The sequence below is a fragment of the Hirundo rustica genome, chromosome 11 (genome assembly GCF_015227805.2).
Source record: "Hirundo rustica isolate bHirRus1 chromosome 11, bHirRus1.pri.v3, whole genome shotgun sequence".
Lineage (NCBI taxonomy): Eukaryota > Metazoa > Chordata > Aves > Passeriformes > Hirundinidae > Hirundo > Hirundo rustica.
The window spans coordinates 1,286,593-1,299,997 of NC_053460.1; the positions used below are offsets into that span (position 1 = coordinate 1,286,593).

The following is a 13,405-nucleotide window of genomic DNA, read 5'->3' on the forward strand; positions in this document are numbered from 1 at the left end:
ACCGGGGGCTGCTCCTGGGTCACGGGTGAGAGCAGCCACAGGTAACATTTGTTCCTTGATTAATTTCCGTCCCTGGTCTTGATTTCGTTAAACAGCCATAAATTTGTGGCTGCACTCAGAAAGAGGCCTTTCATGAGCACGTAAAGCTGGAAAGTCCCATCTGCTCATCTGATCACGGTGCTGGCGACCTTGGGAGCCTCCAGGGTCAGTTTTCCTCTCCGTGCTGTAGCTCCCAGATGTGTGTGGGGGTGTGGATCCCTCGGAGGGAGGCAAAAAAATGCAGATGGGATTTTTTTTTTTTTATATAGTGTGATCTCTCAATGTGAGTTTGCAGGTGTGATCTTTTTTGTGTGTGTGATTTTCAATGTGATTTTGTAGATGGAGTTTTTCCACTGTTGCAGGTCTGGAGCTGAGCACCCGTGTGTGATGCTGCTGCCCCCAGAAATCAGGTTTGTGAGTAAATTTTAAAAGGAAGAGGGAAATAAATAAAGCCCGTTGGCATTTTGGCTGCTCTGTTGGCTCTTCCCACGGGCTCACGTGATGCTGGGTGCCAGCACACTCCCTTCCTTCGGCGGGAGTCACAGATTCCACTGCCCCCTTTGAGCTTTGGGGGGACCTGGGCGCATTTGTGGGTGTTGACGGATGGGTCCTGGAGCCCCCGGCTGCACCCCAGGACCCCCGACACCAGCTGGGGTCCCCCAGTCCTGAGATGGGTCTGGAGCACCCTGGAGAGGGGGGGCTGAGCTGGGGGCGGTGAACCGGGGCTGGGGGAGGGCAAACTGGGGCTGAGCTGGGGTGAATGGGGCCGGGAGAACCAAACTGGGGGGCTTGGGAGGGGGCACACCAGGCTGGGGGTGCAGCGGGCTGCGGGAGCAGGGTCCGGTGTTGGGGGGAGCGAACCGGGGCTGGGGGTTGTGAACCGGGCTGGGGAGACAAACCGGGCTTGAGGGGAGATCGGACCGGGACTGAGCCTCGTGTTGTGGAGAGCGAACCGGGGCTGGGGGTCCAAACTGGGGCTGGGGGGTCCGAACCGGGGCTGGGGGGGTCCGAACCGGGGCTGGGGGTCCGAACCGGGGCTGGGGGGTCCGAACCGGGGCTGGGGGGTCCGAACCGGGGCTGGGGGTCCAAACCGGGGCTGGAGGGGTCCAAACCGGGGCTGGGGGTCCGAACCGGGGCTGGGGGGGCCCGAACCGGGGCTGGGGGGTCCGAACCGGGGCTGGGGGGTCAGATCCGGGGCTGGGGGTCCGAACCGGGGCTGGGGGGTCAGATCCGGAGGGAGCCGTCGGGGCGGTGCCGCGGGGCGGGTCCGGCCGGTGCCGCCCCACCTGCCCGAGCGCGGTGGCTGTCGCGGGCGGCTGTCGCTGTCGCTGTCGCTGTCGCTGTCGCGGGCGGCTGTCGCTGTCGCGGGTGGCGGTGGCCGCGGCGATGGCGCTCGGGGGGTCGCGGCCGCGGGGCCGGCGGGCGGCGGGGGGGTGGGCGCCGTGCGCGGCGCTGGCTCTGGGGTGGGCGCTGGGGTGGGCGCTGGGCGCGGAGCCCCCGCACCGCTGCCGCCCCGACACCGCGCTGCTGCCGCCGCCGCTCCGCCGCCTCGGGGGCTCCGCTCTGCTCCGCGCCGCCGTCCCTCGCCTCCGCGGAGGCTGGAGCCCGTGCCAGCTGTACCGGTACCCCCCCGGAGACCCCCGCCCCAACGGCACCGGGCCCTGCACCCGCGGCTGGCACTACGCGCTGCCCGCCGCCGGCCTCCGCGCCAACCTCGTCACGCAGGTGGGGCACGGGGGGTGGCACCGAGGGGCGTCCCGGGGCTGGGGAGAGCTGGGGAACCCCGGGGCTGGGGCAGTCTGCGGTGCTGGAGGGGGCTGAGGGGTCCCGTGGGTAAAGGAGGGGTTAAGGGAGGGGCCTGGGAAAGCTGTGGGTGGGGGTCGATACCTGCGAGGGGTCGGGGGGTCCCGGCCACCGGAGCGAGCTGGGGCCTCCAGTGAGGATCCCACGGGAAAAGCCCGAATGTGAGGGGGGAGCAAGCGAACGACCCCTGGGAGGGGGTTTGGGGCTGGCAGGGGGAGCCCTGGGGAAGCGTGCTGAGGGGCTGGGGGGTGTCCGGGGCTCTTGCAATCACCTGTACTGTCCCCCGACATCTGTCCCCGCATTTCTGTCTGTGGGGCGGGGGCTCTCCAGGAGCCACCCTGCCCCATCCATCCCAGCCCTGTGGGCAGTGCCGGGGGGTCTGCCGAGCCCCCCACGCTGACACCTCCCCGCCGTGTCCCCCGCAGTGGGACCTGGTGTGCGCCTCACGCTGGAAGGTGCCTCTGGAGCAGACCACGCACCTGCTGGGCTGGACACTGGGCAGCGTCACGGCCGGCCTGGCCTGTGACAGGTAATGGGGGTCCCGGGGTACCCCCCGTGGGCAGGGGGCACCGTGCCCAGCCCCTCTCACAGCCCTGTCCCGGCAGGTTCGGCCGCCGTCCCAGCTTCCTGCTGGCGCTGGCGCTGGCCGTGCCCCTGGGGCTCGGCGTGGCCCTGGCTGTGAATTTCCTCATGGTCCTGGTGGCACGGCTGCTCTTCGGGGCCGCGCTGGCAGGAGCCTTCCTCGCCCTCTACGTGGCACGTGAGTGTGCGGGGGCATCCGGGGGGGCCGCGGGGACTGAGGGTGCTCCGGGGTGCCCCGGGGTGCGGGATGCTCCAGGGTGCGGGATTGTCGGGAACACAGCACGCTCCAGGGTGCGGGATTGTCGGGAGCACAGCACGCTCCAGGGTGCGGGATTGTCGGGAGCACAGCACTCTCCAGGGTGCGGGATTGTCTGGAGCACAGTACGCTCCAGGGTGCGGGATTGTCAGGAACACAGCACTCTCCAGGGTGCGGGATTGTCTGGAGCACAGCACGCTCCAGGGTGCGGGATTGTCGGGAGCACAGCACGCTCCAGGGTGCGGCATTGTCGGGAGCACAGCACGCTCCAGGGTGCGGGATTGTCGGGAACACAGCACGCTCCAGGGTGCGGGATTGTCGGGAGCACAGCACGCTCCAGGGTGCGGGATGCCCCGTGTCCTCGGCACCCACCGTGCCCCCTCGCCCCCTGGCAGGGCTGGAGCTGTGTGACCCCCCGCACCGGCTGGCGGTGACAATGGTGGCCGGGTTCTTCTGGATCGCCGGGGAGCTGCTGCTGCCGGGGCTGGCCCTGCTGTGCCGGGACTGGCGGGTGCTGCAGGGCGCCGTCACCATGATCTTGGCCCTGCTGGCTGCCTGCTGGTGGTAAGGACCCCCCGGGCAGGGGGCTGCGTGGGGCTGGGCCGTGCACCGGGGCCGGTGCCGAGCTGTTCCCAGCCCGGCACACCCTGCCCAGGGCCGGGGTGGGGATCCGAGGCCGCCGGGGCTCTCCAGAGGAGTGGGAACCCCCCCGCCCTGGGTAAATGTTTGCTCAGGTTTGAAGCTGAGGGTTTCTGGGCAGCGTTGCTTTGAAGCCAGCTGGGAAGGTCAGTGCTGGAGGGTGGCCGGGCCCTTGGGGAGCCCCGTGACCCGACACTCGTGCCCCAGGTGCCCCGCGCTGCTGCTGGAGTCACCGCGCTGGCTGCTGGCCACGCTGCAGCCGGAGAGGGCCAGGAAGACCCTGCAGGCGCTGGCCGAAGACAACTGCCCCCAGGACAGCCTCCTGGCGGGTGCGTGCGGGCTCCCGGGGGGATCAGCCCCGTCCCCAGAGCCGCGGCTGTGCGGGTGCAGGGACAGAGCCGGCTCTATCCTGTCTCCCCTCTCCCGGCAGAGCTGGAGGCCGTGTCCGAGGGGCCCCCGCGGCCCCGGTACCACTCTGTCTGCGAGATCTGCAGCACCAGGGTCATCTGGAAGAACGGCGTCATCCTCGGCTTCGCGGCGTGAGCGCGGGGGGTGTCCGCGGCGTGGCCGTGGGGCGGGGGGGGCTGGGGGGGGTCCCGCCGCGGCCCCCTGACCCCGCTGTCCTTCAGGTTCATCGGCTCCGGCATCCGCCACTGCTTCACCCGCAACCTGGTCCCGCACCTGCCGCACTTCTTCTCCTCGCACCTGGCGCTGGTGGGCACCGAGGCGGCCGCCTGCCTCTTCGTGTGCCTGACCGCCGAGCGCTTCGGGCGCCGCGCCATCCTCCTGCTCTGCACCGTCCTCACCGGCATCTCCTCCCTGCTGCTGCTGGCCCTTACCCAGTGTAAGACCCCCGCGGGACCCCCGGCTCTCGGACCGCGGCCAGGGGGGAGGGAGGGTGTCTGTAAAGGTGCGGGATTTTCCCCCTGATGCGCTTCACCCGCTCCCAGACCTGCTGGAGCTCATCGTCCTGACCCTGTCCGTGGTGGGCACGGCCGCCTCCCACGCCGTCACCATGCTCAGCATCTTCTTCGCCAGCGAGGTTCTCCCCACCGTCATCAGGTGAGGCGGAGCTGCGCTCCCCCCCGCCTTGTGCCACCCCCGGGCGGGGGGCACCGGGCGGGGCCCCCCCTGAGCGTGTTCCTCCCGCAGGGGCGCCGGGCTGGGCCTGGTGGTGGGGGCCAATTTCGTGGGCAAAGCCGCGGCGCCCATCACCGCCATCCCCAACAGCCGCGGCTTCTTCCTGCACCACGTCGTGTTCGCCTCCTTCGCCATCCTGGCCGTGCTCAGCATCATGTTACTGCCCGAGAGCCAGGGCCGCGGCCTCCCCCAGTCCCTGCAGGACGGCGAGAGCCAGCGCCGCCCGCCCCTCTTCCGCCGCGCCCCCCGCGAGGACCACCTGCCCCTGCTGGCCCCCCACGCCACCCCCCACGACTATTCCTGCCTGGCCGCCTCCACCAAGAGGATGCTGCGCTCCCCCGACCCCCCCCCGAGAGATGTAGCCGCGCTCCCTGGGGGTCTCCCCGCACGGTGGGGGGCTGAGCAGGGTGCTGGGACCCCCGGCCGGAGATGTTCTGGGAGCAGCGGTGGGGCCGGATCCTGCCCCGGGAGCAGCGGAGCTGGGAGCCCTGGGGTGGGGGTGAAGCCCCCCGGGGTGCTGCCGGCTCCCAATAAAAGTGCCTTGTTTCTACGGGCCGCTGGTGCGGGGGGGTGGCGCATCCCCGCCACCAACCCCCGCTCTTTATTACGGGGGTGACCGGGGGTCTCCTCGCCCCCTCCCCAGCTGTGTGGGGCTCACCCGAGCGTCCCCCCCCCCAGGTTTGCTCTGAGTGTGCACCCCCTGCACGGAGGCCTCGCGTTGCACACGCGTGTGCAAAGCCGCTCCAGCCGGGCATCCCGTGCCTGAAGCTGCTGCCTCTGGGCATCTCCTCTGCGTGTGTGAGAGTGTTCGTGTGTGTCTGTGTGTGTGTCTGTGTGTCTGTCTGTGTGTGTCCGTGTGTCTGTCTGTGTGTGTCCGTGTGTGCGTGTGAGCTGTCCCCGCCCCGTCCGTGCCGCAGTCCCTCCGCGGGCAGTGGCTGTCCCCTGTCCCCTGTCCCCCGTCCCCGTTAGTGCCCGTACAGATCTGCCAGGCGGCGGAAGCGGGGCCCCCACTCGCTCAGGTAGTCGTAGTCCTGGTCCTCGTCCGTCAGGCTGGACACGATGGAGCTGAGGGGGCTGGCCACCGAGCCCGAGCCCTCGTAGTCGTAGATGAGGGCGGTGTCGTAGGGGGGCACGCTGGGGTCGCTGTCAGCCGCCTCCAGCCCCTGCGGGGACCGGGGGGCACCGTCAGCCCGGCGGCGATGGGGCGGGGAGGGCGAGGGCGCCGGGCCCTGACCCACCTCATTGATGAAGTCCTCGATGTCGGAGGGGCTGCTGGGCAGCTTGCGGGGGGCCAGGGGGGTCCCGGAGCTGAGCGGGGCGTCCCTGCGCTGGGGGGGCTTGGCCCGGGGCGAGAAGAGATCGGGGTGCCGGAGCTGGTTGATGTCGTAGGCGTCCTGCGGGGCCGGGAGGGGTTTAGATGTGCAGGGCTGAGCTGGGGACCCCCGGGTACCCCCCCTGCCGTGGGTCCTGCTCACCTGGTCCTCCTCGCCCCCGCCCTGCTCGTCGTAGTTGAGGATGTTGTCGCGCATGTCGTCCCGAGAGCGCTGCAGGAGCCCCTTGCGCAGAGCCCGGCGGCGCCCGCGCACCCGCGCAGCGCCCAGCCCGGCCAGCACTGCGGGGACACGGGGACACGCGTGTGGGCACGGGGACACGAGTGTGGGCACGGGGACACGCGTGTGGGCACGGGGACACGCGTGTGGGCACGGGGAGGCACGGGGCGATGGCTGGGGTGGGATGCAGCTGGGCTGGGAGGAGGGATAGGGGCGGAGGTAGGAACGGGGGTGGGATTGGGGTGGGATTGGGGTGGGATGGGCAATGAGGGAAATGGTTACAGGGTCTGGATCGCGGTCAGAAGCGGGTGCTGGGTAGGGGGGAGGTGTTGGGGGTTCATGGGCAGGGTTGGGTGGGAGGCCAGGACCAGGACCAGGTGATGGGTGAGGGGGTCAAGGTGACAGAATGTTCTGGAAGGGTTCGGGAGGGGTGGCCGGGACCAGCACGGGACTGGGGCGCCGGGGGCGGGATGGAGGAGTGGGGGAAGGACGGTGGGGAGGTCTCGCTCACCGAGGAGGAGGATGGTGCTGCCCAGGATGATCGTGAGCGCCCCGAGGGTGATGCCGGCCCCGGCGGTGGCCGCGGCCAGGGCCCCGTCCAGGCAGGCGCCGTCCCGGCCGCAGTGACACACCGAGACGTTCAGCAGCTGCTGCTGCTCCCGCGGGGGGGTCCCCGAGTCCCGGAGCAGCAGCGGGAGCGAGTAGAGCCCCTCGGGCAGCTCCGCCAGCACGGCCAGCACGGCGTGGGTCACTGCGGGGGGACAGGGGGTGAGCGGGACCCTCTGCAGCGTCGCCCCCTCCCCGGCTGACCCTCACCATTGAAGCGGGCCAGGCTCCAGTTGCGGGCGAGCTGGGGGTGCTGGGGGCTGAGCTGGAAGTGGAAGGGGGCTCCGTGGGGGGGTCGATCGTCGTCGGTGGCCCCCAGGAGCAGGGTCCCGCCGCGTCCCGGCCGCCCGCAGAGCACCCCGGCCGGCGGCTGCAGCTGCGGAGCGTGGTCGTTCACCTCCAGGATCTCGATGGACAGCGTGCCGGTGGCCGAGAGCGGGGGTTCGGCTGGGGACAGAGCACGGGGGTCAGGGGGGGCAGAGAACAGGGATCAGGGGGCTCAGGGGGCCAGCGGAGGCAGCCGGAGCGAGGCGGCGGCGGGGGCTGCTGCTCACCATCGTCGCGGGCGAGCACCAGGGCGATGTACCAGCCGCCCTGCAGGAAGGCGGACGGGTGCAGCAGCTCCCGCTTGGTGCGGACGGTGCCGGCGTGAGGGTCCAGGCGCAGCCAGTCCGCGGGGTCGTAGAGCAGCGCGTAGCTGTGGGCGAGGGGTGCGTGAGACATGGCCCCGGACCCCCCCCGCGGGTGCCGGGAGCGGAGCGGGACTCACGTGAGGGTCTGGATCTGGTGCGTGTCGGGGTCGCTGGCGGTGTAGGTGGTGATGGGGGTGCCCGGGGGTGTCCCCTCCAGGACGCTGATCCGCCGCGGGTTCTCTCGGAACACGGGCGCCTCGTTGACGTCCCGCACCCGCACCCGCACCGTGGCCAGAGCCCGGGGGCTGGCGGGGGCCGAGGGCTCCAGCGGCCGCTCGTTCTGCACCGACACCGTCAGCTCGAAGCGGTCCCGCACCTCGTGGTCCAGCGGCTGCGGGAGGGGCCAGGGGTCAGCCGGGCCGTGAGATCCCCGGCGTCCCCCGGCTGCCCCGTGCCCACCTTGACCACGGAGAGCACGCCGTCGTTGGTGTGCGGGTCGGTCCGGATGGCGAAGGCGCCCTCGGGGTCGCCCTCCAGGACGGTGAATTTGGCCAACCAGCTGGGCGAGCCCGCCAGGTCCTTGTCGTGCACAAAAACCCTGCCCACGTCCACGCCGGCCGCCTGCTCCTCCACCTCCATAGAGAACTGGGGGAGAGCGGCGTGGGGCTGGAGGCTGCCCCTCTGGGATGCTGCAGTCCCCCGGGGGGGAGCAGCTCCCGCCCCGCTGACCCCGGCACGGCCCCGTACCCCAGCCGTGCCCTGCCCCATATCCCACCTCCTCCTTGGTGAACTCGGGAGCGTTGTCGTTGATGTCCTCCAGGTAGATGACGGCCATGGCCGTGGTGGTCAGCCCGTCCCCGGACATGTCGGCCGCCTGCACCGTCAGGTTGTACACGCCCATGGTCTGCGGGGAGTGAGGGGGCCAGAGCTGAGCCCCTCCAGCCCCAGGGGGTGCAGAGATCCCCCAGCTGCTGCCCGCCCACCCCGTCCCCCGGCCCGGAGCTGTGGTTTCCCCGTGCGGGGTGTCCCGGTGTCCCGCCGCTCCCCTCCCGGTGACCCCATCCCGTTACCTCCCGGTCCAGGCCGGGCCGTGCGGTGCAGATCTCGCCGGTGGTGGCGTTGATGCTGAACATTCCGGCCGCACCCTGCTCCAGGATGGAATAGCGCAGCGCCGCGTTGTCCGTGTCGGGGTCGTCGGCGTCGGTGGCCTCCACGGTCATCACGCAGGTCCCTGTGGCCGCGGCAGCGCCCGGTGGGTGCCGGCTCAGGGCTGGCTCAGCGCCCCCGGCCCGGCCCCCCCCGGGCCGGACCCACCTGGCTCGGCGCCCTCCACCACGCTCCCGGTGAAGACGTCCCGCCCGAAGAGCGGCCGGTTGTCGTTCTGGTCCACCACGATGATCTCCAGGTCCGTGGGGTCCTCCAGGGTGGCACCGCCCAGGTCCAGCGCGAAGGCTCTCAGCTGTGGGGGCAGAGCGGGGGGGTCGGGGTCTGCCTGGGGACCCCGGGGCGGGGCTGTGCGCACCCAGGAAAACCTTACCCGGTAGCGGTCGTTGTCCTCGCGGTCCAGCATGGCGTTGAGGAAAACCTTCCCGCTGAACTTGTCGATGGAGAAAATGCCCAGGGGCTCCTCATCCACGCCCGGCCCTTTGATGCTGTAGATCACCCCTCCGGGCTGCTGCTTGTCCGACTTGATCTGCCCCAGGAAAATCAGGGCTGGGGGTCCCAGGCCGGGGGTCTGTCCCCCTCTGGGGGTGCCCCTGCCCGAGAGGAGAGGGCGTGGGGCTCTCGCCTACCTGCACCAGGAGGTGGGGGATGCGCTTGTGGTTCTCCGAGACGCTGATGGGGGGGATCACCCAGGCCCTCTTCACCCGCCGAGGAGCCTCGTGCTGCCGCCAGGCCTGGGGGGCTGCGGCGCCTGGCTGGGCCGGGCCGGCACCCTGGGGGGGACACGGTGCTGCCAGCGACCCCGAAACTCCCGAGTGGGGTGGGATGCCAGGGCAGCCGCCCCCGGGCTGGGTGTGCACGGTGGGGTGCGCGGTGCTGGGTGCCCCTGATGGGGTCGGGTCTGGGGGAGTGCAGAGCCCACCCAGCTTCTCCTGGAGCTTTGTGTCAGTGTCCCCTGCCACCCCGGTGTGATGGTGACATGTGTCCTGCTGGCCTCACCAGGAAGGGGTGCCTCACAAATGATCCCCCTGGTGCCCTGGGCATGGGCTGCACCCCACAGGACCCCTGGGGTGGGGTGGGGGCACCTCGGGCAGGCAGCACCCACTGCGGCCTCCCCCCCATGTCACCGTCACCACGCGGATGTGGCAGCGAGGGGGGGTCAGGGATGGGTTCGGGCTGTCACTGTGACCATGGGGGACAGGGCTGGGCGCTGGGGGGAGGCACAGGGAGTTGGGGGCCTGGGGAGGAGCTGGGGGCTGTGACGGGGAGATCCGGGATGGAAACACGGGGAACGGGAGTTCTGGCAGGCTGCAGTGGGGTCAGGGAGCTGTGGGGGCAAGGATGGGTTATGGGGCTGTGCGGGACCGAGGTCAGGGATTTGGGGGTGATTATGGGGGGGATCTGGAGCCACGGGGAGTGTGGGAGCTGGGGCTGGGGAGGGCAGGGAGCTGTGCATGCAGCCACCGACCCCCAGCTCCTTGCTGGGCCCGGGGATGGGCGCTGTCCCCTCCCCGGGGAGGGAGCACATCGGGGCAGCGCCAGCCTGGCACCCGCATCTGTGCCCAGCTGTGCCTGCACCGCTGGCTGCCGGGGAGCCCCGCAGCCCCTGCTGGGGGCCGGGGCAGGGGGGCTGGCTGTGCCGGGGGTCCCTGGGGATGGTGCTGTGGGGAGGGGGCTGTGTACCAGCCCCACGGCATGGGCAGGACAAGGGGCTGGATCCGAGGCTCGGGGGCTGCGCTATCGCCTCCAGGTCTCTCTCTGCCCCCTCCTCCAGCAGGAGAAGCCCCCCGCCCATCTCTGGGGGCCGCTGGGGCTGGGGGGGGGTTCAGGATGCGAGGAAGGGGCTCTGGGGGCTTTGTTCCCGTGGGGGCTGCCCTGCACATCCCCTTTCCTTCCCCTCCCTGGAGCAGCCCAGCACAGGGTCCATGCCAGAACCCCAAGGGCTCCGTGTGGCTCGGGCCTGAGGCCGGGATGGGGGGCTCTGGGGGGCCGTGGGTGGGCAGGGGTGGTGCAGAGAGGCCTGAGACCACGGCTGGGGCGGAAAAAAGAGGAGCAGGGTGTCTTTAAGCGGCCAACCCTCCCCCAGATCCCATCCCGCTCACAGGCGCAGGCACGGTGCCGGAGCCGCAGGCCCCCCCCTGCCACGGCCATCTGTGGGGTGGGAACGGCCTCAAGAGGGGCTCCGAGCCCCCATCACCCCCAGCCCCATCCCCGCTGCCCCCAGGGAAGAGCCTCCACGAGGTTTGGGGTCCTGCCGACCCCCGGCTCTGCGCGCAGGCTCCCCATCCCAGCCAGCCCTCCTGGGGCACGGAGCCGGGGGTCCCCGTCCCCCCCGGTCCCAGCCGGTCCCCGCCGCCGCGGTGTCCCCCCAGCCCTTACCCGAGCACAGAGCGGGGCGAGCAGGCAGGCGAGGAGGAGCGGGGGGCCCATGGCGGAGCGGGGCACAGCCCGGCCGCCGGCCCCGAGCTAAAATAGCGGCGGGACTGGCTGAGTGACAGCACATGTGCTGCGGGCACCCGACCCCCCCGCGGGCAGCTGGCCCCGCCGCCCCCGGCCCGCAGCCCGCACCCCCTGCCCGGCCCGGCCCGGCCCGGCGCGGCGGGGGCCCGGCTGGGGAAATGCGGGGAGCGTGGAGGGATGGAGGGGGGCGCGGGGGGGTCCCCGCTGGCCGGGCAGGGCAGGGAGAGAGGGGGCCGGGGATGCGCAGCCCCGGGCAGGGCGGGAGGAACGCGGCAGCTGCCGCCGGGCGCGCTCCGGGGATGCCGCGACGGGGCGGGCAAGAGGGGGAGAACCGGGCCCGCTGCCCCGCCGGCTGCTCCGGGACAAGGACCGGCACCGGCACCGGGACAGGGACAGGGACTGGGACTGGGACTAGGACTGGGACAGGGACCGGCACCGGCACCGGCACCGGCAGCAAGACAAGGACTGGCACTGGCACCGGCACCGGGACAGGGAGAAGGGATCGGCAACGGGACAGGGACGTGGAGAGGGGCAGGCACAGGGATAGGCACTGGCACCGAGACAGGGACAGGCTACGACACCCACAGAGGGACAGGGGCCTGGACCTGGACCTGGACCTGGACCTGGACAAGGACCGGGGCCGGGATCAGGACCGGGACAAGGACCGGGGCCGGTTCTTCCCGCCCCGCTCGGCCGGGCCTCCCGTAGGGCCGAGCCCGCCCGTCTATTCCCGGCCGTGCCCGGTGCCGCTGCCATCTGTGTTGGCGTCGGAGCCGGTCCCAGTGCGGAGTCGGGAGAGGAACCCGCAGCATCCCGCGGTGTTCTGGTCCCGCCGGGCTCCCGCCGGGCGGAGCGGGCGGGGGCTGCCCCGGGAGTTCCGACAAGGCTCTCGGTCCCCGCTGCCGGTCCCGGCTCCGCCGCCGTGCCGTGGCACCAGGTGGCAGCATCGTCCCGGCCACCGGCCCCGGCCCCGGCGCTCCTGGCAGCCCGGGCTGTGGCACCGGGGAGCGTCCCCCGCCCGCCGGCGCGGGGTCCCGGGGGTCCCGGTGCAGCAGGGATGGAGAGCCACTGACCCCCGGGCTAAGGGCTCGAGGGGTTCTTGTCCTCCCGGGAAACCGAGTCCTGGGCCTGGCAAGGAAGCGCACAAGGTGTCGGTGACACCGGCGGCGTCACCTCGTCCCTGCTCGGCTCCTCTGGGGACCCTTGCCCAGCGCTGTCCCTGGGAATAAATTCCCCCGGAGCGCTCCCGGTGCGCGTCACCGGCACTGGGACGGGGAAGGAGGCGTGGGAAAAGGGATACGGGAGGAGGGATGCGGGATGCGTCCTGTCCATCCCCAGGAGCCGAGCGGTGGCGGCGGGGCTGTGCGTGTCCCCAAGGACGTGTCACGAGCGGGTGAGCGCCGGTGGCCCGCGGCGCGGCTGGGCCGTGGCGCGGGCAGCGGCGCTCACTTGCCCGTCCGTCTGTCCGATCGCATCCGTCCGCCCCGCTGCCCCGTCACCCCGCATCAGTGTCGCGGCGCTGGCCGGGGGTCCTGGCGGCCGCCCCTGCCCCTGACGCGCCGCGGCGGCCGAGCAGATGTTCCGTGCCACCGGCACCGCGGCGCGGCCGCAGACGCGACAGGCTCTGACAGGGCGTCAGCCCGCTCGTGGGGACGCGGCTGCGGGTGGCACGGCCGGGCTGCGGCACCACAGGGACCCCCGCTGTCCCTGCGCCGACACCCCCGGCCCCTGCACACCGGGGCTCCCGCTGCGGTGCGGGGATTTGGGGTCCCGCCAGCGCTGGGTCCAAGCAGCACCAGCCCAGGACTAACAACTTGCCCTGCTGCTCTGGGCGCTGGGTCACGCTGTTCTGGAGGGTTCCCCCTCCCAGCTGGCAGCTCCTGGCCCTGCCCAGCGGTGCCACGGCTGTTGGGACCAGTTGTACCCCACCGTGTGCGTAGGGACCGGTCACATCTCCGATGTGGGGTGACCCGGCGTGTCCTGGGCCCAGTGTGGCACCAGTCTCGTCCCCACAGCGGGACCAGCTGTGACCCCGGAGCAGAGACTGCGTTGTCGGGGCGGCGCCCGGGAGGGCAGAGGGAGCAGCTGGGAGCGCAGAGGTGCCACACGCCGGCGCAGCCCCATAAACCACCGGAGCTTGGATTTTATACGGCAATAAAAGATAATGTCAGCTATAAAGCGCTAGAGCAGGTCCTGGCGCGCCGAGCTGGGGGGGCACAGAGCGGGGGCAGCCCCCAGCTCCCCGGGGACGCCCCAGCAGGGCAAAACCTCCTCGGGGCCAGCGGGTCCCCGGCTGCCCCAGGGTTGGGGACACCCCCGGCGCTGCCACGGGCTGAGGTTGCGGTCAAAGCATTCAAGCTGCTGCTTTGGGCGGTTGTTGTTGTTGTTGTTGTTGTTTTAATGGTTTTGTTGGGTGATGCCGGGCCGGGCCTGGCAGGCCCTAATGAAGGAGATTGATGGCTTAATCGCCTGCAGCCATTACGGGGTAATTGAATGGTTGTGTACGGATGATCCGACCCTCAATGCCGATGCGG

The 13,405-nt window shown here is 71.4% G+C and overlaps 2 protein-coding genes across 2 annotated transcripts; one reads left to right on the forward strand and one right to left on the reverse strand.

The window, feature by feature from the left end:
* The first annotated feature begins 1,425 nt into the window (after window positions 1-1,425).
* On the forward strand, window positions 1,426-5,090 carry SLC22A31 (solute carrier family 22 member 31). Its single transcript, XM_040075301.1, has 9 exons — window positions 1,426-1,764; window positions 2,268-2,371; window positions 2,448-2,602; window positions 3,076-3,244; window positions 3,527-3,648; window positions 3,750-3,858; window positions 3,949-4,163; window positions 4,270-4,381; window positions 4,472-5,090. The coding sequence occupies exons 1-9, from the start codon at window positions 1,426-1,428 to the stop codon at window positions 5,073-5,075; spliced, it is 1,929 nt and encodes a 642-aa protein (XP_039931235.1). The 3' UTR covers window positions 5,076-5,090.
* On the reverse strand, window positions 4,928-10,861 carry CDH15 (cadherin 15). Its single transcript, XM_040075300.2, has 14 exons — window positions 10,791-10,861; window positions 9,041-9,184; window positions 8,785-8,940; window positions 8,562-8,706; window positions 8,318-8,478; window positions 8,023-8,151; window positions 7,707-7,892; window positions 7,385-7,638; window positions 7,170-7,312; window positions 6,826-7,062; window positions 6,521-6,760; window positions 5,935-6,071; window positions 5,698-5,853; window positions 4,928-5,622 (listed from the first exon to the last, which is right to left on the reverse strand). Exons 1-14 carry the CDS (start codon window positions 10,839-10,841, stop codon window positions 5,425-5,427), a joined length of 2,337 nt encoding a protein of 778 aa, XP_039931234.1. The 5' UTR covers window positions 10,842-10,861; the 3' UTR covers window positions 4,928-5,424.
* Between the last annotated feature and the right edge of the window lie 2,544 nt (window positions 10,862-13,405).

Excerpts from the sequence above, each read along its gene's own strand:
- SLC22A31 (XM_040075301.1), top strand. The coding sequence starts at position 1,426 with ATGGCGCTCGGGGGGTCGCGGCCGCGGGGCCGGCGGGCGGCGGGGGGG. Across the intron at positions 2,603-3,075 it reads CCTCGCCCTCTACGTGGCAC|GGCTGGAGCTGTGTGACCCC; the intron begins GTGAGTGTGCGG and ends GCCCCCTGGCAG. Across the intron at positions 3,859-3,948 it reads GTCATCCTCGGCTTCGCGGC|GTTCATCGGCTCCGGCATCC; the intron begins GTGAGCGCGGGG and ends GCTGTCCTTCAG.
- CDH15 (XM_040075300.2), bottom strand. The coding sequence starts at position 10,841 with ATGGGCCCCCCGCTCCTCCTCGCCTGCCTGCTCGCCCCGCTCTGTGCT. Across the intron at positions 9,185-10,790 it reads TCGCCCCGCTCTGTGCTCGG|GGTGCCGGCCCGGCCCAGCC; the intron begins GTAAGGGCTGGG and ends TGTCCCCCCCAG. Across the intron at positions 5,623-5,697 it reads TCGAGGACTTCATCAATGAG|GGGCTGGAGGCGGCTGACAG; the intron begins GTGGGTCAGGGC and ends CGGTCCCCGCAG.